This window comes from Apostichopus japonicus, chromosome 16, assembly GCF_037975245.1.
Source record: "Apostichopus japonicus isolate 1M-3 chromosome 16, ASM3797524v1, whole genome shotgun sequence".
Lineage (NCBI taxonomy): Eukaryota > Metazoa > Echinodermata > Holothuroidea > Aspidochirotida > Stichopodidae > Apostichopus > Apostichopus japonicus.
In genome coordinates, this window is record NC_092576.1 from 27,885,948 (window position 1) to 27,898,664 (window position 12,717).

A 12,717-nucleotide genomic window follows, 5' to 3' on the forward strand; every position below is an offset into this window, starting at 1 on the left:
ACCCTCTGTTATTTGAAGCGGTCGGAGGTGATTTCCGTGCTGCAAGGCACAACTCAATAATAATAATAATAATAATAAATTAATGATACTAATAATAATAAAATCCATTACAACTTTGTCATGGACAAACGGTATAGAATGTTTGTACAAGAATGCTCTGTTAATTATTTGAAAAAAAGAAAACAGAAGATGTTTTTTTGTCAAGTTATTTTAGAATCAACAAAACAACGCACGAAAATTAACATTTCGGCTGACGTGGAGAAGCCAATCATTTATATTCAATTGAGCCTGAAAGTAACATTCCACAGATTCAGCATACTTTTTAAGGTAAAAGTCTTGAAAATCAGAGTATAGCTAATCGAATGAAACTTTTACAAGCACTCGGTTGTTTATTTTCAATGTGAGCTGCAACAAAACTTTGCAGCGGATGCAAAATGCTAATCTGCTAGGAATAATCGAACAATAGGGATTATCTCTGCCCACGACCGGGAGTATCTATCACATGGAAAGAGCTCAGTGTAGATTGCGTCCTTTGCAGCCTGACTGCATGCTTCAGTCTGGCTACATGATGCTGCAGCCTGGCTGTATGATGCTTCAGCCTGGCTGTATGATGCTTCAGCCTGGCTGTATGATGCTTCAGCCTGGCTGTATGATGCTTCAGCCTGGCTGTATGATGCTTCAGCTTGGCTGCATGATGCTTCAGCCTGGCTGTATGATGCTTCAGCCTGGCTGTATGATACTTCAGCCTGGCTGTATGATGCTTCAGCCTGGCTGTATGATGCTTCAGCTTGGCTGCATGATGCTTCAGCCTGGCTGCATGATGCTTCAGCCTGGCTGTATGATGCTTCAGCCTGGCTGTATGATGCTTCAGCCTGGCTGTATGATGCTTCAGCCTGGCTGCATGATGCTTCAGCCTGGCTGCATGATGCTTCAGCCTGGCTGTATGATGCTTCAGCCTGGCTGCATGATGCTGCAGCTTGGCTACATGATGCTGGGTCCTCCTTTGAAATGTTCAGTTTAATTCCTAAAACCTCAACAGTAGGTTTGTGTTGATCTAACATCATTATGATCACCAGTTCATCTCTTATTTTAAAACTGAATATCTCGGATAATTTAAAATTTTATGCAAACATTAATTCAACTCACTATTTTTCGTTTTTGTTGACATTTGAAGAATTCCTGGCTAAAGTTATCATTTATTTAAAACTTCCAAGAACTTTGAAAGATATTTGTTATTTCAAGCTTCTTGTCTCAATATAACTGCTGTCCTTATCTCTCTCCCCCCCCCCCTCCCCTGAATAACATGGTGCCATCAAAAAATCAATCTAAATTATGTCGTACTTTACATATATTCTTTTTTGGATATATCTATTTTATTGTTTTTTCTTTTCTCTTCTTCTTCCTCTTACAGTCTATCACCATCTTCACCCATGTCGTAGTGGATGATCCCAGACAAACCCCCGGCAGCTTACCAGGAAAGTTGTTTCAAAATGTCACCGAGTTACCTATGGTGAGTCCAGGAAGCCGATTGGTTCGAATGGATTTGCAAATTTCCAAATATGCAAATTTTAAATTAAAATATTTAAATTTTGCATATTCAGAAATTTGCAAATCTTAAATTAAAATATGTAAATTTTGACGCTTTAGTGGTTTTTTTTTTAGCTCGATAAAAGTGATTGGGCGTTACCGATGACATCTTGAAAGTTTCACTCTGTCCAAACATCGCATCTCGTCCAAATCATCGATCGGCTATAGGGACGGAAAAAATCCTCATCGGGACTTTCGAAAGATTTCTGTAAATCTCTGGAAATTTTTCCGCTGTCTTGTGTTTCTCCATCCCTCAACTTTGGAAGGGTGTCGCTCAATTTCAAAAGTGAAATGACAGGTACCACTGTGTGTAGAGTTAATACAGTGTCGGTGCGAGTCGGACGCGAGTCAAGTACCGGTACCGACTTGACCCGGCTTTATGACTCAGTGACCCGATCCTCACCAGCTACGAAATTCTCACATGCCACATATGGTAATGTACCCTGCGTAGGTTCTTCCTCCATTTCTTGCCCGAAAGCCGCGTCACCTTCGAAAGAAATGCCAAAAAAAAATGAGAAAAGAGAAGGAAACAAAAAATAGCAAAATTTGTAATTTTTTTTTAATTTTTTTTTTACGGGTAATGTGGTAATTAAAATGAAGCCAGATTCCTTATTACACCTAATTCTCATGTTAATTGAATTCCAAGGGCTCAGGGGAAATACCCTACACAAAGACAAAAGAACCAAAATGGGGGGGGGGGATAATGTACCAAAGAAAAGAAACCACCCTCCAACAAACATCATCTTTCTAAAAAAAATGAGAGTGGAAAGCCTGGCTTGTAAACAAAAGTCATGACCAAAAAAAAAAAAAACGAAAAAAAAAATACTTCTGTTTGCAAATTACAAAGACAAGCTGAATAGATAGTCTGTTTTTATTTTATTCTATTTTTTATCTTCTGTTTGGATTAAGGAAAGAAAAAGAAAAATAGGTTTTTGGTTTTTTTTTCCGGGTAGTCAAGCGCACCGGATTACGCCATCAATCATACCGCCCGTTTTTCACACCATCGGGGGGCATGGCAAGCGTCAGAATTATCGTGGAAATAATTCGATGTGGGACATGAAAAGAGACGCGAGGTGCGACTGGGAAAAGAGAAAGCAAAAACACCGTTTCGCTAGGAAATCAGCTTCACGGAAGGCGACGGGAATTAGCGTGTGGGTTTGCCTGCGGGGGGGGGGTGGTGGGTGGGGTATGGTGGTGGCACGGGGGGTGGGTTCAAAAATGCTGCAGGCAAGATTCCAGATTACACCTGGCAATCTGGAGAGATGCTTTTTTTTTAGGACGGGGTTAATAAATGTTAAGCATAAAATTTGTGAAATTGAATGAAAACCGTGGATTTGGGAAGTGTTTTAAAAAAAACTTAAAAATGTTCCGTTTGTTTCGTAACAGATATGGAATGTTTTCTTTCAACACTATTCTAAAGCTTTCTGGGTTTCAACTTTTCGGAATAGATATTTCATTTCATTTCTTTCATTTTTGTTTTATCACAACATAAGTATGACATATGACATAGAAGGATATAAGAAACAAAACTTGTGAAAGGAAGTGTACTAAAAAACCCTGTAGGGCTTGTCGGGTAGTGACACTCCCTGAAAAAATACAGAACTTTACAATTAGAAAAGAGAACCCAAAAGAACCAAAAAAACAGAACCACCCCTTCCTCTCCCTTCCCTCACCCCCTCCCCACAGTTTCATTTCGCAGTTCTAGTACATGTTGATGAAGTGCTTTTGTAAGCTTTTGAGAATTGTTGACAGGGGGTTTGGGGGGGGGGTGAGAGAGGAGGAATGGAGACTGGGTGGGAGGCAGTGGGTAGTGGTTAGGCGGTGTTTGGGTGGGTGTTGGGGTGGCTGTACGGGGATTGTTGATCAGTTTTTGGGGTACACATGAATAGAACATCATTGCAATTTTGTAAATGGTACAAGACCTCTGAGTATCTTTCACACCTCAAGTTTTTAGTAAATATCCGTTCAAAATAAATCACAGGTTTAATGTATCGGATATGGATTAGAACAGGAAATTAATTTGATCCTTGTCTATAGATAATTTTTTAATGGATCAAAATCACTCAAATTATGATTTTGATCTTATAGCAATATGTGGTACAGTTAAATATCCCGTCATTGTTGACTAGCATATAAAACTGTCAGCATTATTTGGGACAAAAAATTCTCTGAAAAGATTAACATTTTTGCCCAGTAAGTGTTCAGTTTATATTTTTTACTTATATAATGTTGCAGTAATTTAGCGACACAGGCCTTGAACTTCAGACAATGCGTATTTACTGGCTAAATGCCAGTGGGTTTCGCTGTTTGCGGATAGAAAAATAGAAAAAGAAAAAATGATAAATCGCATGATAAATCAAACGATAAAACACATGATAAATCCCATGATAAAAACCCATGATAAATCCCATGATAAAACGCACGATAAAACATGATTAAATTGCATGATAAATAGAATGATAAAATGCATGCTAAATCGCATGATAAATCGCATTATAAATCGAGAGACAATCCCATCAGTGAAAGAATTGGCATGATATCTTTGTATGATTCATATTCATATTATTGATAGCTTATGAATGATCTAGAGCTTTGAGCCTCGAAGTTGGGCTGCATTTTTGGACACCAGAGAAAATTTGATCCCTTCATTTCCTAGATATTTGTAATTAGCAAGAATTTGATCCCCAGGCTTAACAATTTAGCTATGAAAGGAAGGGTGGGATCATTTTGGTTTCATTAATTTTCTTATTTTTGCTCTTTTTGAAAATTTGATCCCTTGATGATTCCCTAGATACATTCCATTTTTCTGAGATCAAGATGGAAGTGCATAATTTATTTCTGAACTGGATCGTTCAAACCATGTTTTTGTATCGAAGGATTTCGATCCGTTAAGTTTTATAGTTTGAGCGCACTAATTTGCGTACAGCGACTGTTCTATGAATAGATTTATCAGCCTCTTATAGATTCAAAAGGTTTGATCCAAAGAGTTCATGAAGTTAAAGACATCAGTTACAAAGATCATAAGATATTTATTTTGTAATATCAGGGAGTTGGGGGGGGGGGGGGGGTGAAACCACATCAGTTGTGATTCTATTAGTTTTAAAACAGAACCTGATTTTGGTGGGCTTTTTTCCTTTAAAACCTAATATGTATATATATATAGTGACTATTCCATCCAGTAACTCTTTGCTGTCTACAAACTGAAGGGAGACAGCTAGCTGTGGGCGCATCTGTCAACACCTCTACATAGCTCACACACGTGTCAGATATGGAAACAGTGATCACGGTAACATCTCCGATAGCAAGATGAATTAAGGCCACGTTTCGTTTTATCCGCTCTCTGAAATACGTCTCCATCATCCCGAGGAAATCCCAGCCCACATCCGACCTGCATTGCTCATCAAAAACGAAAGAAAAAACGAGATAGCAGCCCGGGACAGTGGACAATCTGTCCACCAAACATGTCTGTCCACCAAACATGTCCCCTCCCCCCCTCTTCAATCTCGCAATCTCTCCTCCCAGGCTGGAGATACGATGGGATTTCAATCGAGGCGTCCGTTCGTTAAGAGCATCATATTAGTTTCCTACACATGTATATCGGCGGGAGGCAGTTCCCGTTCGTAATAATCTTCCCGTGTCGCCTTGGCTACACAACCAGAGCAGCTTAATACTATTGAAGAATCGGCTAGTGCTGCCTGTTGAATCATCAGACCCATCCGAGCGGCTAATGAATCAGTGTGCTTTCTCTCTCCACCTCTCTCTTGCTGATTCTTGCAGCAGCAGTGGTATGCCTGCCTTGCTCATGTCGACCAGGTTATATATATATATATATATTTATATATATATAGATATATATGTGTGGCGTCCGTGCGTGACAGTTTGTTTCTTTTGTCCGCGATATTGAACATGTACGAGCCGGTTTTCATGAATCGAACATGGTTCGATTATTCGATACTATAGCTACTTAGCATGCATCTAGTCGTCTGCCGTAATTACCGAAACGAGAGGGCTAGAAGTAAGGAAAGGATCGAGGAAAGAAATAAAAGGACAAAGAAATGGAAACAAAGAGACAAACCAAAAATTGAATGGGAAAAATTGAAGATGAATGAAATTTTGTAAATTTTTATTTTTTTTTGGGGGGGGGGGAATGATTTTGGGTTGAAAATTTTAAATTAGACTTTGGTGATATAAGTATGTTTTTCCTTTCATTTTGACAAAACAAGAAGTATCTAAGTAAAAATTGTAGCATTTCAAAGTTTGATGATGTGCAGTTGAAATCTGGATCCAATCCCTCTATCCATCCTCCTCTATCCATCCTCGCCCCTCCACCTGCCCCCCTCCCATGTTTGAGGATTGAAAAATTGTAAATTTGTCGTGCATATTCTTGTGTTTTTTTTCATGGTTAGATGCGAGCATGTTTTAAAGGAAACACAATGAATGGGGAGGAGGGGGGGGGGGAGGTGAAGGAGGAGGTGGGAAATTTGGAAGAACCAATATTTACACCAATATAAATATATATATATATATATATATATATATATATATATATCTATATTTATATCGATATATAAACATATATATAAAAAGTTATATATATATAAAGTTATATATAACGTTTTGCATAATACTAGAGGTCCATGAAGGGTTGACTTTCTGTGGGTGTCAGAAACCGCTGAGGGGCATCAATGCAAGCATAGCAGGCATTCACAAGTTCCTGCCTTGGTTTTCATTACCCATAATAATAATAATACCCATCGGTTTCTTCTTTGCACCGTTGTTTTTCACACAAGAATGCGAGTCAATATTATAGTTGTCGTTATTTTCCATCATTACTTGCAGTAGATATAGCTAGAAGCTGTATGTATAGTGTGTGACTCTCCAAGGCATTGAACTGTGTAGTGTAATGTTGTCCTGTAAGTATATATATACATATATATATATATAGTTATAAATAAAGTATATATATATATATATATATATATATATATACATATATATATATATATATATAAATATATATCTGTTTGTCAGTGCATGTGTGTATATATTACTTGTATGTGTCTGTTCGTAAACAAAAAAAGAAGGGAAAAGTCCGAAAAATTGATCTTTCACTCTTACATTTTTTCTCATCGTTTATTTTCCTTTAAACAGAGAGAAGAGGACTACCTCTGGACCTTAGCATCTGTAATATTTGTATTTGCACTGCTGGAGAGGTTCCACACAGGAAGAGAAATATATCCCACACTGCACCGGAAAGAAAAAAATACTGTTGGGTTTGGCCTCGTCACAAACAAGTCTCTTCGACCGGTAAGTGCAGAACCCATGTAAGACCACAACCGGGAAGTTATACATAATGAATTGGAAAAAGTCACTGTTTGAAGTAAGACAACACTGTTTCGAATTGCCCTCAGAAAATTGCAAATGTACAATGGAAAGCCTGTGAAATGACCTGTTTGCTTTGACAACGTAATGTGAGACAAGTTCACATATATATGCTGAATTTTCTCCCCTGGAAAGCATATAATCATCAATTCTCTTTAACGCCCCACAAAACGTCTGGAAATAATGTCAAACGGTCAGGACCTTCTGGTAAAATACCTTGGAAACCTTTCTGGTAAAATTTAGATTCCCTCACCCCTCACCCCTCCCCTCCTTCTCCCCCCATCATAGCACCAGTAGTTATTCTTGTTGTTTTGCACCTTGAAAAATGTAACAAGAGTAATTTAATTCAGAACATCCTCCTTTTAAGAGAATCCATTTAACATTTCATGTGACATTTGTGGCTAATCCCTTTTTCATGTGACATTTGAGGCTAATCCCTCTTTCCTGGAATGAAATCCTTTTTGGAAAATGTCAAGCCTGGTATTTGTCTGTGTGGGTTATTCTTTCAAAGTAGTCCTGCATGAAAATTTGCCACGATGATCTATATATATATCTATATATATATATATATCTCTATATATATATATATATCTATATATATATATATATATGATATATAGAAAGGTGTATTGGGTACCAGTATGTAGGCTGAGGTCAACTGATGAAACTGGTTAACTATATAGAAATGCAAAAACTGCTCAACAAATGTGAACAATGGCGTTGAAGAAAATAAAAATTGATTTTTTTTACATTTGCCCTGTGTACTAGCTGCAATATAAATATATGTATATGTTCATATATATATAGATATATGAAAATTACATTAGTATGTCAATTAACATATCACATGCCAATGTACAGCTACAATTTATACTGTACTGTTCATTTCAAATCACATATATCGGTTTACATACCACATGCCACTGTGTAGCTACAATATATATTGTACAGTACATAACAGTCACATATATAAGTTTACATTATCACATGCCACTGTACAGCTACAATATATGCTGAACAGTACATAACAGCCATATATATATATCAGTTAATATATCACATGCCACTGAACAGCCACACCATATCGGGTGGGTGGGGGTGGGGTGTGGGGGGGGTGGGTGAAGCATTTTGTTTGCCTAAGTTTTCACAGTTTTACATGCTGACATAAGTGTCATTAATGTTTCTTTTCTTCGTTTTCAGAAAGGAAAGCGCTGGAAGAACAGAGGAGGAAACTCCAGGCACTGCGGCATAAACCCAGGGAGACGAGGAGGCTGAAAGAAAACAAGAGGTAAGGAATGGCTGTAGTGAATGTACGTAATCGTAAAGGTCATTCTGATGAGTGGCAGGGCATTGCAAAGAACAAGTTCTGTTATGAATGCAGGTGGCAATCTGACAACGTTTATAGGTCTTGATACTATAGATTACCAAAGTCTGTTGGCTGGTGAGCAGGTTTAGTGAAGCAGCCAGTAAAAAGAAGGAAAAATTCTGAAATTAAAAACCAACAAAATAAATAAAAATAATAATAATAAAAACAACAACAATAATTATAATAATATAAATAATAATAATAATAAAAGAGACTTATATAGCACCAAATCAGTAGACAAAAGTCACTGCTCAAGGCGCTTTACAAAGAATTTAAAGAAAGCAGATTAATTTACAAAAGAACAAGTGAAAAGATGGGTCTTAAGTAGACTTTTGAATGTAGAAATAGAGTTTATTGTTCCTTTAAAACACCTTTGTGCAAATGACTTAGATCCTAAGTTTCTCAACCTGTCTCCATGCACTGACCCATTGGACCAGTGAATATACATGTATGTGGACCCCAGAATAGGAGTTATCACTAATGACCTCAATCATCCCCCATCCCCTAATATATCTAAAAACGGTACAAAGGAATTGAATGCAAATTTCACCACAATGCTTAGATTATGTTCCTCCTTAACATATCAAAGAGATATTTACACCTGGACGATCCTTTTAAAGCAAAGGTAACCTATGGGAGATTACTTTGTGTTTAGTACACTAAAAATGTTCTTGTGCAGACAGTTCTTGGCCCAGGTGGAGAGAGGTTGTCTGCGAGAAAAAAAAAAAAAAATTCCCAAATGGTACTCAATCATAGTGGTATGTGGTAGGCATTGCTAGAAAATCTACAATATGACTTTCTCTGTATTGATGTGAAATAAATTAATAAAGTGTGGGGCTATTTAGTTTCTTGTGAGCCACATGCAAGAGATACATATTTATCTGTCATGCAGGTTTCATGGTCTGCAAAGGCTCATTTTCCTGTGTGTCTCTCGTATTGTTCCTTTACCCCCCCAACCCCCATCTAAGGCTTACCCCTTGTTTGCTTTGACTAACCTGTCCCCTTCATGACTTTTTTTTTTTTTTCTCTGTCAGGAACAGACTCGGGAACCAGAGAGAATTATTCCAAACGACAGGAGGGAAAGTTTGTTTAAGTGTTTTTTCGTCGTCATATTTTCTGTGCTTTTGTGAGAGAGACTTTTGACCAAAGATGTCCGAGGAGTTGACGAAACTGGCCAAGCTGGCCAACAAAGCCGCGGGGGACTTCAAGCCCACCCCGCACAACATGTCGCCGCAGAACTTTGGCAAATTCCACGGGGTCCAGGCGATGGGCCCCGTCAAGGAGGACAAGTCCATCCGGGTGAAGTCCGAGCTGGTGTCCAGCTACAACAACAAGCTGGACAGCATCAAGGAGGAGGGTTTGAATTTGAACAGTGCTTCCTTTAACAATCTCAACTCCACCACGACGGCGGTGACGGGGATGGGGACGAACATCGACATCAAGAAAGAGGAGAGCGGCGGCAAGAAGGACGGGATGAAGAAAGAGGAAAACGGAGGAGGAGTCTTTCATGAGAAGCAACTACTACAAGGAAGCAATACAGACCAACTAGGTGAGGAGACGTGGTTGTTAGGAGGGAGGGATGGGTGGATGGGGTAGGAAGGCGGGGAAAGGACAGGAGGGGAATGGGAGGGTGGTGGGGGTGGGTGGGGGGAGGTGAGGGATCTATTGGTTGTTAGATTGGTGTGTGTGACATAAATTTCATATTAATTTGTATGTACATTTATAAATATATTTATGTAATTTTATATATATTGTTTAACAGTTTTTTCCATTATTCTAATATCAGGGATGTAAGTCTTCCGGATTTTTACGGAAATCCGGTTTTTTTTAAAATTCCAATAAGTCTTCCGTATTTTTACGGAAATCCGTTTTTTTTAAAATTCCAATAAAGTTCCACAAAATTGTTCGAATATCAAAGACACAACGCGGCAAAAATGCCTGGCCCGTTGTAGCAAGCTAACTTCAATTTTCACTCATCGATCACTCAAAATACCATTTCCAGTTTCGCATCATCGCATTGCACTGTACAACATTGTGCCATGTGAATATCGTTGCGTACGTGCGAACTTCAAATCGCTATAGCTCATTTCTGTCGTTGAAAAACCTTGCCTAATTCATGTTGATTGGACTGCTAATTAATATCTTCGTAACTGCTGGTGCTCGACATAAGTTTTGGAATTAGCGCTTGTGATATTTGTGAGCGGCGGAAATCTACGGGATACGCAAATGAAAGTCGATATTTGTGATCGCATTCGAATGTGAGACTGTTTTTTATTCCGTAGTTCGCTGCGATGTATTCGTAACTTTGAGCTAGCCTAACATAACGATAGTGTGTAAGTAGTAAGAACTAGGGGTAAGATGTGTTAGCGCTAATACTTCGAGCTAGCCTAACATAACGATAGTGTGTAAGTAGTCAGAGCTAGGAGTAGGATGTGTTAGGACGGCATTCACCTGGGGTCTCCGAATATTTTTTCCGGTTTTTTTTTTGGGCTGCACTTACATCCCTGTAATATATATATATATATATATATGTATATAAATATATATATATATTGCTTATATATATTACTTCTATGTACCTTAGGTCGACAGTTTATGGTAAAAAAGTGTACCTTAGGTCGACAGTGTACCTTAGGTCGGCATTTCAGTGTCGACTTATTGTTTTTACTACCATTTTAAGAAACTTTTTTATTCTCGAAAATAGCTTTATAATGTTCTCCGTCCTGTAAAACGTTCATTTACAAGGTTTGGTTCGGGTCGGTTCAGGGGTAGGGTTAGAAAAAAATTGATTGAATTTAGTGTGTAAGTCAATGTAAATGTCGACCTGAGGTATGATCCAGAGTAATATATATATATTCATATACTTTTGTTAATGAAATGGAGGTAAACGACGTTTTCATATATTGATATATACATATATATGAACCAACTTAGTGCATAGGTCTTTCTTTTGGGGGAGGGGGGGGGGGCGGATTGGGGTAAGTGTGGGATTTGGGGTGGCGGTGGAAATGGACAGCTCTAGTGTAATTGGGAAGAAGGCGGTAAAATGAGATGGTTAAGAAAACAAGAGAGGAATGGGGGGAGGGGAGAAGGGGATGGAGAAGAGGGAGCATATAAGAATGACCGAGAGTAAAGAGCGCTTGCAAGGGTGCTAATAGAGCAAAAAGTTGTTTTTTTTTGGGGGGGGGGAGGGGTGGAGCCCAGGAGAAAAGGCATACTGAATGATTATAGTACAACAAAAATTTATGGGGTGGGGATGACTTGACCATTGGGAAGACAAGAAAAGACAAAAGATTGGAAGAGGCTACTCAGGCTAGGATACACAGAACCATTCTTTAATGTTACTATTGTCTGTTTGTGTCTCTTTCTGTCCTCATAGATGTGAAGAACCTGCCAGTCTCTCAGCATGACAAACTGCAGACCAGCCCTAACTGGAATAACAAACAGACAGACGGACACATGGTCATGAATCGAGAAAATAACAGGATAGGTTAGTCGACAAAATCCCCAAAAATGGATTTCAATAATTTATTTTTTTATTATTTTTTTAAATTTTTTTATCACTCTTCTTTATTCATGAGGGAAATGACAATTTTTTAAAAAAAATCTTAATTTTTTTTTTTATGACCGTTCCTCTTTAAAGAAAAATTCAGAAGCTGTGATCTTCCTTATGGTGGTGAGAGGATTTCGAATATCCGAATCTCAGAAAAATATTCCTTTTAATAAACTGCTCTGTTCCCCCCCCCCCCAGCAATTGTTGTTTTGCTTTGTGGAAAACTTTATTGCGGGGGGGTAGAGAAAAAATCCAAGCAAACCCCCAAATCGTCAATTTTTAAGGATGTTTTTTCGTCTCGCTCAAACACACTATTCGCTCTTTGAACCTGAGAAATAATACATCAGTTTTGAGACACTGTGTTTTGTAAACCGTCGTGGTTTTGATTAAATCTACAGTTTTGTATGGCTTTGTATGTTTCATTATTAACTTAATCTCATAAACTTTTATGTCTTAACCTGTATTTTTGATGTTCTGTATATTGTTATAGTTTTATCCTATTTATAAATTTCTCTGTAAATTTATTCTGGAATAAAGAAATGGAAAAATGGAATTTTTTACTTGATTTAACCGTTTTATCTTTCCTTTGTTTCGTCCATCCAGATGGGCCTCAGTTCCCCCATATGCCAATGCAGTATCCTCAGCATTACCACGGGCCCAACCAGGCCCACCAACCGAGCCACGTCTTCTCCACGCTTTTGGCCAATCAGGCGGCCAAGGCCGTGTACACCGGTCAAGCCAACTCAATTATAACATTCCATCAAACACTGACAGCTAACAGAAAATTCCTTGACCCCGAACAGGTAAGGATGCCCCCTGGGGACATTTG

General features: G+C 38.3%; 1 protein-coding gene across 2 annotated transcripts in view; it reads left to right on the forward strand.

Moving 5' to 3' along the window:
- LOC139983753 (uncharacterized) overlaps positions 1–12,717 on the forward strand; it is a 118,221-nt gene that overhangs the window by 91,155 nt on the left and 14,349 nt on the right. For both annotated transcript variants that reach the window (XM_071997505.1, XM_071997504.1), the window contains 6 exons: positions 1,412–1,510; positions 6,739–6,894; positions 8,170–8,257; positions 9,370–9,884; positions 11,715–11,825; positions 12,492–12,691. In XM_071997505.1, coding sequence (XP_071853606.1) covers positions 9,485–9,884; positions 11,715–11,825; positions 12,492–12,691 — 711 coding nt within the window. In that variant the 5' untranslated portion in view covers positions 1,412–1,510; positions 6,739–6,894; positions 8,170–8,257; positions 9,370–9,484. The remainder of the gene's footprint in view (positions 1–1,411; positions 1,511–6,738; positions 6,895–8,169; positions 8,258–9,369; positions 9,885–11,714; positions 11,826–12,491; positions 12,692–12,717) is intronic.